We start from the raw sequence: 17,425 nt of genomic DNA, 5'->3' as shown, positions 1-17,425 counted from the left end.
ATAATAATCAAAGGGACAATCCAACAAGAAGATACAAAAATTGTGAACATTTATGCACCCAACATAGGAGCACCCAAATACATACAATAGTTAATAACAAACATAAAGGAACTAATTGATAGTAATACAATAATAGGAGACAAACACCCCACTTACATCAATGGACAGATCATCTAAAGAGAAAATCAACAAGGAAACAGGGTCTTTGAATGGCACACTGGAACAGATAGACTGAATAGACATATTCAGAATATTTCATCCTAATACACGAGAATACACAATCTTTTTCAAGTGTACATGAAACATTCTCCAGGATAGATCATATATTAGGCCCCAAGACAGGTCTCAACAACTTCAAAAAGATCAGACATCCCATGCATTTTTTCCGACCCCAAAGCTATGACACCAGACATCAACCACAAGAAAAAATGTGAAAAGAACACAAGTACATGGAGGTTAAATAACATGCTAAGCAACGAATGGGTCACCAGGAAATAGAAGAAAGTACAGGGAAGGGTGCATGGCTGGCTTGGTGGGAGGAACATGCTACTCCTGATCTCAGGGTTGTAAGCTGTGCTCACTTCGGCAGCACATATAATAAAATCAGGATTGTAAGTTTAAGTTCCATGCTGGGTGAAGAGATTCCTAAAAAAATAAATTAAAAAAGTAAAAAAAAATAAAAATAAAAATAAAAAGTACATGGAAACAAATGAAAATGAAACACAACAGTCCAGAATCTTTGGGACATAGCAGAAGTCATTCTAACAGGGAATTTTATAGTAATACGTACCTACTTAAAGAAGAAAAATCTCAAATAAACAACCTAATCCTACACGTTAAGGAGCTAGAAAAAGAAGAGCAATCAAAACCCAAAACCAGCAAAAGGAAGGAAATAATAAAGATTAGAGCAGAAATAAATGATATAGAAATGGAAAAAAGACAAAGCAGGGGCACCTGGGTGGCTCAGTTTGTTAAGCATCCAACTCTTGGTTTTGGCTCAGGTCATGATCTCAGTGTTGTGAGAACAAGTCCGGTGTCGGGCTCCATGCTCAGCAGGGAGTCTCCCTCTCCCCCGCCCCCGTCCCCCCTCACCTTTCTCTCTAATAAATAAATAAATCCTGAAAACGAAACAAAATAGATCAATAAACCCAGGAGCTGGTTCTTTCAAAACACCAACAAAACTGATAAGGTCCTAGCCAGACCCACCAATACACTAGTCAATAAATAAATAAATAGGGGATCCCTGGGTGGCGCAGCGGTTTAGCGCCTGCCTTTGGCCCAGGGCGTGATCCTGGAGACCCGGGATCGAGTCCCACGTCGGGCTCCCGGTGCATGGAGCCTGCTTCTCCCTCTGCCTGTGTCTCTGCCTCTCTCTCTCTCTCTCTCTCTGTGACTATCATAAAATAAATAAATAAATAAATAAATAGAGCACAAAGAGAGTGCTCAAATAAAATCACAAATAAAGGAAGAGAAGTAACAACCAACACCACAGAAATACAAACAATTTTAAGAGAATATTATAAAAAACTATATGCCAACAAACTGGACAACCTAGAATAAATGGATACATTCTTAGGGACATATAACCTATCAAAACTGAATGAGGAAAAAATAGAAAATTTGAACAGACTAATAACCAGCAAGCAAGTTAAAGAAGTAATCAAAAAACTCCCAACAAAACAAAACTCCAGGACCACATGACTTCACGGGTAAATTCTAGCAAACGTGTAAGGAAACATTAGTATCTATTCTTCACAAACTATTCCAAAAAATACAGAAGGAAGAAAAGCTTCCAAATTCATTCTGAAGCCAGTGTTACCCTGATACCAAAACCAGATAAAGACAGCATAAAAAAAAAGAGAGAGCGAACTACAGGCCATTATCTCTGATGAACACAGATGCAAAAATCCTCAACAAAATATGAGCAAACCAAATCCAACAATACATTAAAAAAATCGTTCACCACAATCAAGTAGTATTTATTCCTGGGTTGCAAGACTGGTTCACTATTCATAAAATCAATCAATATGATACATCACATCAATAAGAGAAAGGAGAAGAACTATGTGATCATTGCAGCAGATGCAGAACAAACATCTGACAAAGTGTAACATCCATTCATGATAAAAACCCTCAAAAAAGTGGTTTAGAGGGAACATACTTCAACATAATAAAGACCATCTAGGAAAAACCCACAGCTAACATCCTCCTCAATGGGGAAAGACTGAGAACCGGAATTTCCCTAAGGTCAGGAACAAAACCACTTTTATTCAACATAGTACTAGAAGTCCTAGCCACAGCAATCAGACAACAAAAAGAGACAAAAGGCAACCAAATTGGTAAGGAAGAAGTAAAACTTTCACTATTTGTAGGTGACATGATACTACATGCTATTAATGCATAGTATACTAAACCATGTATGTATAGTATACATACACTAAACTGTATATATGTATAGTACATGTGAACTCTATATATCATACATTCTAAATATGTATATATACACACACACCTGTGTATATAGACATGTAACTGGAAAGACCACCAAAAAACTGCTAGAACTGATAAATTCAGTAAAGTTGAAGGACACAGGATCAATTGTGTTTCTGCACACCAATAATGGAACAGCAGAAAACGAAATTTAGAAAACAATCCCATTTACAATTGCATCAAAAACAGTAAGACAACTAGGAGTAAAGCTAACCAAAGAAATGACAGGCTCGTACTTTGAAAACCATAGGATCCTGATGAAAGAAACTGAAAATGACATAAAGTGGGAAGACATTCCATGCTCATGGATTGGAAGAACAAATAGTGTTGAAATGTCTATACTACCAAAAGCAATCTACAGATTTAATGCTATCAAAATACCAACAGCATTTTTCACAGAACTAGAATAAACAATTCAAAAATTTGTAAGGAACCACAAAAGACCCTGAATAGCCACAGCAATCTTGAAAAAGAAAGCAAAACTGGAAACATCCAATTCTAGATTTCAAGTTATAGTACAAAGCTGTAGTGATCAAAACAGTATGGTATTGGCATAAAAAGAGACACATCAATCAATAGAGCAGAAAATCCAGAAATAAACCCACAATAATATGGCCAATTAATTTTCAAAAAAGCAGGAAAGAATATCCAAGGGAAAAAAAGACTGTTCAACAAATGTCAGGAAAAATGGTCAGCTACATGTAAAAGAATGGACTACTTTCTTACACCATACACAAAAATAAAACAAATTAAAGACCTAAATGTGAGACCTCAAACCATAAAAATCCTAGGAGAGTGTAAGAAATAATTCCTCTGACATAGGCCATAGCAACTTTTTTGACAGGTCCCCTCAGGGAAGGGAAGCAAAAGCAAAAATAGACTATTGGGACTACATCGAAATAAAAAGCTTCTGCACAGTGAAGGAAGCCATCAAAGTAATGTTAACTTACAGAATGGAAGAAGATATCTGCAAATCACATATCTGATAAAAGGGTGAGTATCCAAAACATACGACGAGCTGATACAACTCAACACCCAAAAAACAAATAATCCACTTAAAAAATGGACATAAGACATGAACAGACGTTAGACGTTTCTCCAAAGAAGACATCCAGACACATGAAAAGATGCTCAACATCACTGCTCATCAGGGAAATGCAAATCAAAACTACAATGAGATATCATCTCATGTCTCCCAAGGTGCTGCTGAGGATGCAGAGAAAAAGGAACTCTTGTACACTACTGGTAGGAATGCAAACTGGTGCAGCCACTCTGGAAAACAGTATGGAGGTTCCTCAAAAAATTAAAAACAGAACTACCCTAAGATCTAGCAACTGCACTACTGGGCATTACCCAAAGAACACAGGAACACTAATTCAAAGGGAGACATGCACCCCTATGTTTGTAGCAGCATTATTTACAACAACCAAAATATGGAAGCAGCCCAAATGTCCATCAACCGATGAATGGTTAAAGATGTGATGTATAAAACAGTGGAATATTAAATAGCCAAAAAAACTGATGAATTCTTGCTATTTGCAACAATATGGATGGAACTAGAAAGTATAATGCCAAGTGAAATAAATTAGAGAAAGACTGATTTGATTTCACTCATGTGGAGTTTAAGAAACAAAACAAATGAGCAAAAGCAAAAAAAAAAAAAAAAAAAGGAAAAAGACAAACCTCTAGAAACAAACTCTTAACTATAAAGAATTAATGGTTATCAGAGTGTACATGGGTGAGAGGATGGGTGAAATAGATGATGGGGATTAAGGAATATTTTTGTCATGATGAGAACCAGATGATTACAATAAAAACCTTTTAAAATAGACAAATAAAAAATCTTTAAAAATCTATACCAGTATTTGGAGACAAGTTTAAAAAGCCAGATCAGTAACCTTTAAATGATTTTTAAAAAAATCTTGTAGTTCTTGTACCTGTAGTAGTTCTTGTACCTGTAGCCCTAAGCACCATATACCATGTATATCCTTCACACACAGGAAACACTCAATAAATGTTTAGGAAATCAGCATTTTTATTTATGGTCTTTATAGCCTTTCTTATAAACCACAGAAGTTTAGAAAGCTGAACTCATATGCAAATATTATCAACATGTTATGCATCAATTCCAAATTCTGTACAATGTTAAGAACATCCTGAAAATTACAAAAATTCCCTGGAAAGATGTGTCAATTAAAAAAAAATCTCCTTAAGAATATAGAAATGTGGAAGGGGAGGTGGGTGAGGGGATGGGGCGACTGGGTGATAAGCACTGGGTGATATGCTACATGGTGGCAAACTGAACTCCAATAAAAAAAAAAAAGAATATAAAAATGTGTAAAGTGGGGTCATTATTCAATTACTAAACATCTACATTAGTAACTTAGTATGACGGTACCATTCCTTCTACTCTCAAATCCAAGCTCTTTGGGCAATTCTAACACTAACCATCTATTACACACCTAAGATATTAACCATAACTTTATATAGTGTCTGATAATTTTTTCAAGAAATATATATATTAAAATTTATATAAAGTGCTTTAGGGGTGCTACCACGATAAAAGGTTACTTTCTTTTTTTTTTTACTTTCTTATTATATAAGAAATCAAATTACCTTCAATGGATCAAGTTCGTTCTCATAGGATTTGACAATTTCCTTTGATGATGTTAACTGGGCTTCCTTACTAGTAATCTGATCACGTATCTCACAAGCTTTTTCCTTATTTTGCTTCAAATATTTTAATTCTGTTTGACATTCTTTTACTTTCTGACCTTGTGTCTGACGTACCTGCCGAAGTGTTTCCAAGGCTTTAATGTACCTTTGGAGATATTAAATAAAAATCAAACTTCTGTACAAGGCAATTACAGTAGATTCAAATGATGGAATATTACACAGTTGTTAAGATAACATTTACAGAGTTATTAGTAACTTACAAAATGCTTATGATATAATGGTAAATGAAAAAGTTATATAAAAATTATTAGCCAGATCAAGAGAGATGTGCAGAAAGTAAACAGAAAGGAAATAGGCCCACTGGTTACTACTGGATGACAGATAATAACTGATGACATTTTACTTTTAAAACTTTTTCTCTTTTAAAAAAAGAAGCATCCAAATTATATCATTGCTCAATATTTTAATGGGTTATAAAGTCTCATTAAAGGTTACAAACCTTGTTGCTGAAAAAATCTCATCAAATTTTTGCTTCAGGGCCTTTCCCTCACTTAAAGGCCAATTAGAGTCTTCTTGGTGACAAAAAATGACATTATTTAGCACAGACTTGGAAACACCAAGAGAACTTATCATCTCTCGGTCAATTTCTGCACACTTAGAGCTGAGACTGACCTTCTCACCATGCCTACAGAAAACAAAAATTGAGAATTTATGTAAAATAAAAGAACCCCTCCATTTGTACTTATTTAACTGTTTAATCAATCCTTTATGCTGTACTTGTTTTAAAAAAAAAAAGAAGAAGAAAAAAATAAAAGTCCCCTCATTCATCCCATTACAATATTCCTCAGGGTAAAAAGTTTAACTCTTAAATGATCAGCAGTTCCATTATGAAAAGGAGGTAAAACAGGGCAGGACAGGAAAAGATGCCAGAAATTGATTTTTTACATGTCTGTACTTTTAAATATGATAATTTAAAATATTTATAGATGGTAAACAGAGAAAACTACCTTACATCTCCAGAACTTGAAAATAAGAGAAATAAGAGGCTTAAAAGAATAAAACAAAACATGATGGTCCATAGTAGACAGGCAATGGTGCCAATAAAAACATGTGAAGACTATGTTGTTTAGATAAGGACTGTTCAGTAACAGACACGCTGTGAAAAGAGAACAAACTTTAGTGATACTCACCTAAGCAAATCCAAGGAGGATTCTTAATCAGTAGACCTCAACTTCTAAGGTGACAGAGACAAATAAATCCAACAGAGAAGTGTCTTTAGGGTCTTTTATTTTTTTTCTTTAGGGTCTTTTAAAAGATGAGCTCCCTACATCATTATACCTAGGGCCAGGAGCTTCCATGCCCTTCAATTCCAAGAGATCTCTCAATACCTTTCATCAGAAGGACAAATTCAACATTTTCTTTCCTATCTTCTGTTCAGTATCTGTTAATAACTAGATTAGGAGGGCAGAAGCAGTGTCTGTGTTTATTGTCATTTATATATTCCAATATGCATTTTGAAAACACTACACCAAATACACTGAGAATGTTTTATTGGGGGATTGAATGGACACAGATCAAGAGGTTATCTGGGTAGCCCAGTGGGTCAGCGGTTTAGCACCGCCTTTAGCCCAGGGCCTGATCCTGGAGACCCGATATCGAGTCCCACGTCGGGCTCCCTGCATGGAGCCTGCTTCTCCCTCTGCCTGTGTCTCTGCCTCTCTCTCTCTCTCCTCTCTGTGTATTCTCATGAATAAATGAATAAAATATTTTTAAAAAAGGAGATTATCACATTAGACCAGGGAAAGATGATGGTAGCTTGAAATCGAATGGACACTGCACAGATGGAAAGAAAGATTCAACAGACCTTTAGGTTAAATTCACAGGACCTGGTAATGAACTGAATATAGAGGGCAAAGAAGTGTCAAGATAGAGGTTATTGGTTTGTTGTCACTGTATGGATAGGGGTGCCATTGGCTATGATGAAGAGCACTGTAAGAATATCAGGGTGTGGGAGGTTTGTTAGAAGGCACCAAGGAGAAAGACTTGGTTTTTAACATGTTGAAACTGAGGTGTCTTTGAAAGAACAGGTAAAACATGAGAAAGACAGCTGCATACATGGGTCTAAAAACAAACGTCTGGAGACCTAAATCTCTGAGTCACCTATAAATACACAGTAATTTGAGTAATGGATAAGAATGAGATTAACTAGGAAGAAAATATAGAGCAAAAATAGGAGAGGATCTAGGACAGCCTGTTGAACTCCTACCTTTATTGGCTGAGTAGGATGTGGCCATGAAGAAGATAAAGAGAAAACAGTGTCACATCATGGAAGTCTATTAAAAATTTTCAAGAAGTTATTAACAGCTACCATTTACTGAATTAGAGTGCACAGAACAATGGCCCTTCAGAGATATTTATGTTCTAATCCCTGGAATTTGTGAACTTGTTGGGTTACATGGCAGAATAATGATACAGATGGAGTTAAGGTGCTTATCATCAGGACCCTAAATAGATGGATCACCCTGAATTATCTTGGTGGGCCAACACAATCACAAGGGTCCTGAAAGGGGAGAGGGAGGCAGAAGAAGAGGTCAGAGTGATGGGAACTCTGCCGACTATTGCTGACTTTGAAAGGTGAAGGAAGGCCATGAGCCAAGGAATCCAGTGGGTAGACTGTAAAAGACAGGGCATGGAAATAGGTTTTCCCTCGACCTCCAAAAAGGAACACAGCCCTCCTAACATCTTGATTTTAAGCCGATGAGACCCAATTTGGACTCATAAATTACAGAAATGTAAGATAATGAAGGTGTATTGTTTTAAACCATCAAATTTGTAATTTATTTGCAGATGGGAAACTAATACATAAGCTCCTATTACCTATTAAACATTTTATATGTATTAGCTCAAACCTTAAAACAACTTTCTAAAATATATACAGTAAAAAAAAAAAAAAAAATATATATATATATATAGTAGGGGATCCCTGGATGGTGCAGCGGTTTGGCGCCTGCCTTTGGCCCAGGGCGCGACCCTGGAGACCCGGGATCGAATCCCACGTCGGGCTCCCGGTGCATGGAGCCTGCTTCTCCCTCTGCCTATGTCTCTGCCTCTCTCTCTCTCTCTCTGTGACTATCATAAAATAAAATAAAATAAAATAAATAAAATAAAATAAATAAAATAAAATAAATAAAATAAATAAAATAAAATAAAATAAAAAATAAAATAAAAAATAAAATAAAAAAATAAAATAAAATAAAATAAATAAAATAAAATAAATACAGTAATAATGAATCCCTCTTTTTTTTTTTTTTTTTTTTGAATCCCTCTTTTATAAGTGAAACAAACACAGGCTTCTATGTGATCTGTTTTGTAAAGCAATAGCATTATCCTAATTAACACTGAGGGTACCTGTGACCTTAGTTGGAGCTGTTTCAGTAGAGGAATGGGGCTGGACGAGTAAGAAGGAAGAAAAGAAATGGAGACAGTGAGTATCAACAACTCTTCCTGAGAAGACTGGCTGTAAAGGGGAAGAAGAGACAGTAACTGGAGTGGAATGAAATCCCAGGAGTGTGGGAGAGATCTGTGTTTAAATGCCATCAAAACAAATCTGCTGGAGAAGCCATTAGCTAATATACTGCCTCTAGCATATAACAGGTGCTAAATGTTATTAATGAATGGAATTATTTCAGTAGTTGGACAAATAAATAAACAAGTAAAAGGAAGTGGTAAGGTGACAGTTAAGTAATCTGCTCAACAAGGATAAAGCCTTGAAGCCAGGGGAGGCTAATTCCAAAATCCAAACCCATTACAAGATAATACCTGCCTCTAACAAAGAGTTGAAAGAGATAGATGATCTCTTTCTTCTTTTTTTTTTTTTTTTTTTTAAATTTATTTATTCATGATAGTCACACGGAGAGAGAGAGAGAGGCAGAGACACAGGCAGAGGGAGAAGCAGGCTCCAAGCACCGGGAGCCCGATGCGGGATTCGATCCCGGGTCTCCAGGATCGCGCCCCGGGCCAAAGGCAGGCGCCAAACCGCTGCGCCACCCAGGGATCCCTATCTCTTTCTTATTTGTTATGCTTCTCATCTCACGCACTCCTAATACTACCATTTTCTATTCAATCTATACTTGAGTGATTGTGCACCTTTAATTGAGCAACTGTTCATAAATTACTCAAAGGAATGTAGCATTACCACTAAATCATTTATGGGATCATTCTGTTTAACTGATAAGTAGATAGAACAACAAATGTTCATAGTGGATGAAGCCCTATGTGTGTAGGGGCAGAGAGTACTCAGGAACTCTACTTTCTGCTCAGTTTTGCTGAGAACCTAAAATTGCTCTAAAAAATAAAGTCTTTAAAAAAATTAATATGCCCCCCAAAATAATAGAGAAAAACCCATTAGGTTCCTTGAACCTAAAAGACTGAAAATGAACAGATATTCAAATATAAAATAAACACCTACTTTGTTCTAGTAATGACTCCTTCCAGGGTTTTAAATTCCGTCTTTTTGCTTTTCTGAGTACACACCATAGCTCTCTGCACAGCTATAAGTTCTCCATTGACATCACGAAACCGCAGACGAATCTGGGCTCTAACATCTGTTTCTTGAGCAACCTTTGAAGGTAAATGGAGAAAAATTATGCTACCTTAGTATCAGAATGTTAGTTCTAAAATAAAAGGCACAAGAAAAAAAAAAAAAAAAGGCACAAGAAATCTTATCAAAAATGAGGACAAAAAAGAAAAATGTCCAAAATAAGTGACATTCTATATGCTATTCAATATAGAAGAGGAGAAGAATAGTCTTTAATTGATTTACTAAAATTGTTTATTTTCTGTTATTCAGTATTAGATCAAATATGTAGATTTTTCAAATAAATAAATCTTACCTTCTTAAATATCAAAAGTGTTTTCCAAAAGATTTTTTAAAACATACACAAGCTTACAAAAAGTAAAAAAAAAACAGTATACAAAACTACTCTCTGAACCACTTGAGATTAAGTTGCTGATCTGATGTCCCATCAATATTTCCTAATAAAATAGGGATACTTTCAAATCTAAAAATCAGGAAATTTAGTGACGTACTACTACCATATGGTCCCCAGATTCTATTTAGGTTTTGCTGATTGTTCCAAATATGTCCTTTAAAACAAAAGAATCCAGGTCAGAATAATACACTGTATTATATACTATTCAGAATTACATATTGTTGTCATGCCTCTAGTTTCTTTCAGTCAGGGACAATTCCTCAGATTTTCCTTGACTTTCCTGATTGATTACTTTGAAAATTACAAAACATTATTTTATGGACTATCTCCCAAAATTTGGTTTGTCTAATATTTCCTCATGACTAGAATCAGATTATGCAACTTTGGCAGGAATATTACAGAAGTGATGTGTGTTCCTTTCATTGTATCTTGTCTAATGGGACCATGATTTCAATTTATCCCACTACTGGGATAATGGTGGTATCTGCCACACTTCTCTCATAAAAGTTTTTTTTTAATACTTTGCTATTAATAAATATTTGGAGGAGAGATATATTGAGACCATATTAATATCTCATACCTCATCAAACTTTCTTCCACAACTTTTAGCACCTATTAATGTTTCTTACCTGAATGAACTAGTTCTATGATAGGGATCAATTAGTTATTTTCCAGTTCCATTATTTCTCCTACATTTATTCATTAAGATTCTACTATACTATAAAGGGTTTTGTCTTTTCCCCCATTATTTACTTTCATTTAAAAAATATCACTGTAGGGATCCCTGGGTGGCGCAGCGGTTTGGCGCCTGCCTTTGGCCCAGGGCGTGATCCTGGAGACCCGGGATCGAATCCTACGTCGGGCTCCCGGCATGGAGCCTGCTTCTCCCTCTGCCTGTGTCTCTGCCTCTCTCTCTCTCTCTCTGTGTGACTATCATAAATAAATAAAATAAATAAATAAAATAAAATAAAATAAAAAATATCACTGTAGATTCCTACATTCCACACCTGGACTCTAATTTCCAACCAGGTTGCCATAGTTAACATCTGTGGATGCCTTCCTCCCTTGGCTTCACCAACTGGCTTTCGTATTGAATTAATTAGGAATGAAGGAAGGTGCTGAGTTTTTACCATGAACACTGAATTTTTTTTGTTTTGTTTTGAAAGATTTTTTGAGAGAGAGAGAGAGAGCATAAGAGCAGGCACAAGTGGAGGGAGGAGCAGGAGATAGTCTTCGAGCAGATTCCCTGCTGAGCAGAGAGTCCACCGTGGGGCTAGATCTCAGGACTCATGAGATCATGACGACCTTAGCAGAAACCAAGAGTTGGATGTTCAAGTGACTGAGCCACCCAGGCATCCCACAAATTTAGATGTTTTTGTATTTATTGATGTTCATATGATTTTTCTCCTTTATCCTGTTAATGTGGCAAATTACACTGATCAGTTTTCGAATGTTAAACCTTGCATTCCTGAGATAAACTCAACTTATTCATGGTGTATTATCTCTACTTGCATATTGATGAATTTGCTAACATTTTCCTATGGATTTTTACATTTTTGTTCGTCAGAGGTATCTGTGGTTTGTTTTCCTATAATGTCTGTCTGGTTTTGGTATGAGGGTAATGCTAGCCTCGTAAAACGAGCTGGGACATATTTCCTCTGCCTCTCTTTTCTGAAAGACTTTGCGTAGAACTGACATTATTTCTTTCTAAAATGTTTGGTAGAATTCAGTGAAATTATCAGGGTTTAAAGTTCTCATCATGAGGTTTTAACTATCAATTTCTTCAGTAGGTGTATTTTTTCTTGGGTTACCTTTAGTAGCTGGTGTCCTTAAAAGAATTTGTCCATTTCATGTAAGTTGAATTTATTGGCATAAAGTTGCTAACAACAGTGCCTTATTATCTACACAATGTCTGTATGATTTGTGGTGACATTGCCTCTTTTACTAATACGGTAATTTCTTTTTTTAAAGATTTTATTTATTTATTCATGAGAGACACAGAAGGGCAGAGACATGCAGAGGGATAAGAAGGCTCCCCAAGGAGCGCCAGATGCAGGACCCAATCCCAGGACCACAGGATCACTCCGAGCCAAAGGCAGACAGACGCTCAACCACTGAGCCACCCAGGTGCCTCAATACTGATAATTTCTGTCTTCTTTTTCTTGATCACACTGCTTAAAGGTTTATTAATTTTATTGGCCTTTTTTTTTAAAAAAAAAAGAACTAGCTTCTGGTTTTACTGGTTTTCTCTGTTGTCTTTGCATTCTTCACTTATTTTTGCTCTTAATTTAATTCCCCCTTTTGCCTATTTTGAGTTTAATTAGTTCATCTTTTTCAAGCTTAAGATAGAAGCTCTCAGGTTTTTAATTTAGATATTTTTTATAATATAAACACTTGATTCTATAAATTTCTAAGCATTATTTAGCTACATCCCACAAATTCTTCTCTTATGTTTTTATTTAAAGTCTTTTCTAATTTCTCTTGTGCTCTTTTAATCCAAGGGTTATTTAGAAGTGTGCTACTTAATTTTCAAATATTAGGGATTTTCCAGTTATTTTTGTTACTGATTTCTAGTTTAATTCTAATGTGGTCAGAGAATACTGGTTTGTATGACTTCAATCCTTACAAATTATTAACACTTGTTTATGGTCCAGAATATTTGTGAATGTTCCATGTGTTCTTGAAAATAATGTAAATTCTATTGTTCACTGGTGGAACGTCTTAACAAATGTCACCTAGGTTTATTTGGTTAAAAATGTTAAAATTGTCCATATCTTTACTGATATTTTGCCTCCCTTTCCTTTTCTCTACCATGAAGGGTGTTGAGATCTACAAATACAGTTGTATATTTATTTCTCCTTTTCGTTTCATAGATTTTTGTATCTTCCATATTAAAGCTTTACATTTAGAATTGTTGTATCCTCTTTTTTTTTTTTTTATTTTTATTTTTTTAAATTTTTTTTTAAAATTTTTTTTTTTAATTTATTTATGATAGTCACAGAGAGAGAGAGAGAGAGAGAGTGAGAGAGGCAGAGACACAGGCAGAAGGAGAAGCAGGCTCCATGCACCGGGAGCCCGATGTGGGATTCGATCCCGGGTCTCCAGGATTGCGCCCTGGGCCAAAGGCGGGCGCCAAACCGCTGCGCCACCCAGGGATCCCAGAATTGTTGTATCCTCTTGATGAACTGAACCCTTCATGATCATAAAATGTCTCTTTTTACACCGGTAATGTTACGGTTTCTGAAGTATACTGTCTAATATTAATATAGCCACTTCAGCTTTCTTATTGTTGGCATATTTTAGTATTTTTTTCCAGCTGTTTACTTTTAACCTATCTGTACTTTATTTAAAAACACTGTTATTCCTTTTGTTTTATTTGGGTCTTTTTTGTTTCATCTTGCAATTTTTCATCATTACGTTTTCCTTTTCATCTTTCTACACATTTATAAGATTTGTAATAATGTTCTAAGGGTATCTGCTAATTCTATCATCTCTTTCATTTTTTATCTGATTCTACAACTGAATTTTCTCCTGGTTATGGGTTCCCTCTGTCTCTCTGCATGGCAGGTAATTTTTTACTGTGAATTTTACATTGTTGAATAAAGAATTTTGTTTTACTCCTTTAGTGAGTATTGAACTTTGGTCAGGCATGCAGTTAAGTTTTTTGAAGTTTCTTTCGAACTTTTGTTTTTCAAGATTGTAAAGGGGGATCTAGAGCATTCTTTACTCTGAGACTAATTTAGTATCATTTCCCCTTAACCTCAAAAAACTCCTTTAACATTTCTTGTGGTACAAGTGTGTTGATGACACATAATTGTCATTTCTTAAAAAAAAAAAAATCTGGGATCCCTGGGTGGCGCAGCGGTTTAGCGCCTGCCTTTGGCCCAGGGCGCGATCCTGGAGACCCGGGATCGAATCCCACGTCGGGCTCCCAGTGCATGGAGCCTGCTTCTCCCTCTGCCTGTGTCTCTGCCTCTCTCTCTCTCTGTGACTATCATAAATAAATAAAAATTAAAAAAAAACATTAAAAAAAAAAACTGAAAATGTACTCCATTTCCTCTTTTATTCTTGAAGGATATTTCTGCTGGATATAGGATTTTAAACTGAATGTTATTCTCCAGCACTTTGAAGATATCACCTATCTCCCAGCTTTATAAAATCTGAAAATGGGGACAGCTGGGTGACTCAGCGGTTGAGCATCTGCCTTCAGCTCAGGCATGATCCTAGGGTCCAGGATCAAGTCCCACATCGGGCTCCCTGCAAGCAGCCTGCTTCTCCCTCTGCCTATGTCCCCACCTCTCTGTCTCTCGTGAATAAATAAAACCTTAAAAAAAATCTGAAAATGTACTCCATTTCCTCTTTAATATTTAAATGCTATTGCTGCTGGATATAGAATTTTAAACTGAATTTTATTCTCCAGCACTTTGAAGGTATCACTTAACTCTGGCCTGGATGGTTTTTGATGACAAGTCTGTCGTCATTATTTTTCTCCTCTGCATAATGTTTTACTTTATCTTCAGTCTGCTAAAATTTTCTTTTTATCTTTGGTTTTCAGCAGTTTGAATATAATATATAATGTAAGTATGTTTATGCTCTGATGTGTCAAACTCCTTGGGTCATTTTTACTTTTATTTCTCTACCGATAGTTCTCTATACACATAACCACCTTTCCCTTTAAACTGATGAATTTATGTATCTTTGTCTGCTAATCCCAAAAGCTGTCACCTCCAGATCTGTTTCTATGTATAGTTTTCCTTCTAGTTATGGATCACATTTGCTTCTTTATATATCCACTAATTTCTTTTTTATTACATCTTAGACTCTTAGGCCCTGTAGATGCTACACTTAAGACTTTGGACTGTGTCAGCTTCCTTTAAAAAGAGCTGGGTTTTGTTTTAGCAGGCAGTTAATTTATCACAAACACATCTTGATTCTGTCAAAGTTTATTTTAGGATTTGTTTGGATGGCCCTTCTGAGGTCTCAGAAGAATGGTAGGGGGGTTCCACAAGACCTCCCTACTCTAGCATATCAGAACTCAAATGCCACCCAACAGTGAGTAACCTCTAGATTATCCATTCAGCTCACAATCCCACTCCTCTACCCTAGTAGTTGTTCTCTGCAAGCCCTCACTAAATCCTGTCCTGGACATATGTAGCTTAGTAACTGGCCAAAGATTCAACAGTCCCTTACACAGATTTATGGTACCCATTTCTGTAAAGCAACCCTATTCCTATATTTTTCCCACAATTTACAGCCACCTCAGCAAACCCACACTTCTACCTTTGTTTCATCTACCTAGTTTTTCTCTTTGGGGTTCTAATCCCACATGTAGAAAGCTAGAGTGAATGTACAGTCACATCATATATTTCTCTTTTCTGAAGATCAGAGCCCTGCAGCATCTGTTGTCCAATACCTAAAAACTGTTGCTTCAATTTTGTGTTCCAGTTTTACAGTTGTTTATCTTGGAAGCAAAGGCATAATACTTACTATTCTACTGTAACCAAACACAAGTCCTGAATCTTGCTTTTTTGTTTGAATCACAGACTACCTTTTGCTGGCCTTTTAATAAGTTTTTGGCCTAAGTCTAACTTTGATATTAATTCATCAAATTATTCAAAAAGTGACTAGGCTCAAATTTATTAAGCACTTGTAGTTTCTGTGTGCTGTTTTGGTTTAAAATGAAGGACACTTTTTCCTTTGAAGTATGGAAAACAGGTTAAAGAGAAGAGTAGAAAAAGGTGTGTTAAACATCATCTTAAGAGACAAACAGAATGGTCTGGGAACACAAAGTAGGGAACTCTCCTAATCTACCTGGGAGAGTTCTGGGAAGATTTTCTAAAGGAAGTGAATGTTTTAAACTGACAGATGGGCAGGAGTTAGATGAAAAGATCTGAGTAACTGAATAGTTTAAGTAATTTCAGAAAAGTATGGTGTAGAAGTAGGGGAAGGAGGAATAAAGACAGAAAACAAATGTTTTGTTAAAATGCTTTGTACTTAAGGCAACAGAAAGTCACTGAGAGGTTTAATCCAAGGGAAACACATGTAGTAGATATGCATCTTAGACTAATTACTCTGCCTTCAGGATAAACAAATTGGGCGGAGGCAAGACAGGGGGTAGGGAGTAATCCAGGAGAAACAGAAAGATAGCCTGATAAGAGCTTTAGCATTAAGGACGGAGGTAAGGAGGTAAAGTTGAGGACTGGCTGCCCAGAAGTTGTAGGATTCAAAATTAATATACAGAAATCCACTACATTTCTATACATTAATAACAAAATAGTGGAAAGAAAAATTAGGAAAACAATCCCTTTTACAATCACACCAAAAAGATACCCAGGAATAAATTTAACCAAGGTGAAAGATCTATACTCTTAAAACTGTAAGACAATGATGAAAGAAATTGAAGATGATACAAACAAATGGGAAAATATGCCATGTTCATGGATTGGAATAATGTTAAAATGCCCATACTATCCAAAACAATCTAAAGATTCAATGCAATTCCCATCAAAATACCAACAAAATTTTTCACAGAAGAACAAGTAATCCTAAAATTTGTATAGAACCACACACAGAAGACCCTGAAAAGCAAAAGCAATCTTGGAAAGAACAAAGCTGGAGGGATCACAATCCAAAATTTCAAGAAATACTAAAAAGCTGCAGTAAAAATAAATAAATAAAATAAAATAAAAATAAAAAGCTGCAGTAATCAAACAGGATGGTACTGGCATAAAAAGACACACAGATCAACAGAATAAAGAACCCAGAAATAAACCCATGTTTATTTATTTATTTTTTTAAAATTTTTATTTATTTATGATAGTCACACAGAGAGAGAGAGAGAGAGGCAGAGACACAGGCAGAGGGAGAAGCAGGCTCCATGCACCGGGAGCCCGACGTGGGATTCGATCCCGGGTCTCCAGGGTCGCGCCCTGGGCCAAAGGCAGGCGCCAAACTGCTGCGCCACCCAGGGATCCCTAAACCCATGTTTATATGGTCAATTAATCTACAACAAAGGAGACAAGAATATACAATATGGAAAAGACAGTTTCATCAATAAATCGTGCTGGGAAAACTGGACCATTTCATTTGCTATGACACTGGACCACCTTCTTTTACCATATTCAAAAGTAAACTCAAAAAACACCAAAGACCTAAAGGTGAGATGTGAAGCCATAAAACTCCTAAAAGAAAACATAGTGGACATCAGCCCTAGTAACATATTTATGAACATATCTCCTCAGGCAAAGGAAAGAAAAGCCAAAATAAAT

General features: G+C 36.0%; 1 protein-coding gene across 7 annotated transcripts in view; it reads right to left on the bottom strand.

Annotated features, from left to right (window-relative positions):
- The window catches only part of RAD50 (RAD50 double strand break repair protein), a 230,493-nt gene that overhangs the window by 64,920 nt on the left and 148,148 nt on the right, over window positions 1–17,425 (bottom strand). For 6 of the 7 annotated variants that reach the window (XR_007413960.1, XM_035696870.2, XM_049116046.1 and 3 more), the window contains 3 exons: window positions 9,635–9,786; window positions 5,666–5,851; window positions 5,107–5,311 (listed from right to left, as the gene is read on the bottom strand). The exons of the other annotated variant lie outside the window; for it this stretch is intronic. Coding sequence is in view for 5 of the 6 variants with exons in the window: in XM_025433184.2 (XP_025288969.1) it covers window positions 5,107–5,311; window positions 5,666–5,851; window positions 9,635–9,786 (543 nt within the window). In the remaining variant the exon portion in view is untranslated. The remainder of the gene's footprint in view (window positions 1–5,106; window positions 5,312–5,665; window positions 5,852–9,634; window positions 9,787–17,425) is intronic. 7 annotated transcript variants of the gene reach the window in all.

The sequence above is a fragment of the Canis lupus genome, chromosome 11 (genome assembly GCF_003254725.2).
Source record: "Canis lupus dingo isolate Sandy chromosome 11, ASM325472v2, whole genome shotgun sequence".
NCBI classification, from domain to species: Eukaryota; Metazoa; Chordata; class Mammalia; order Carnivora; family Canidae; genus Canis; species Canis lupus.
This window is presented reverse-complemented; position numbering and strand designations above follow the sequence as displayed.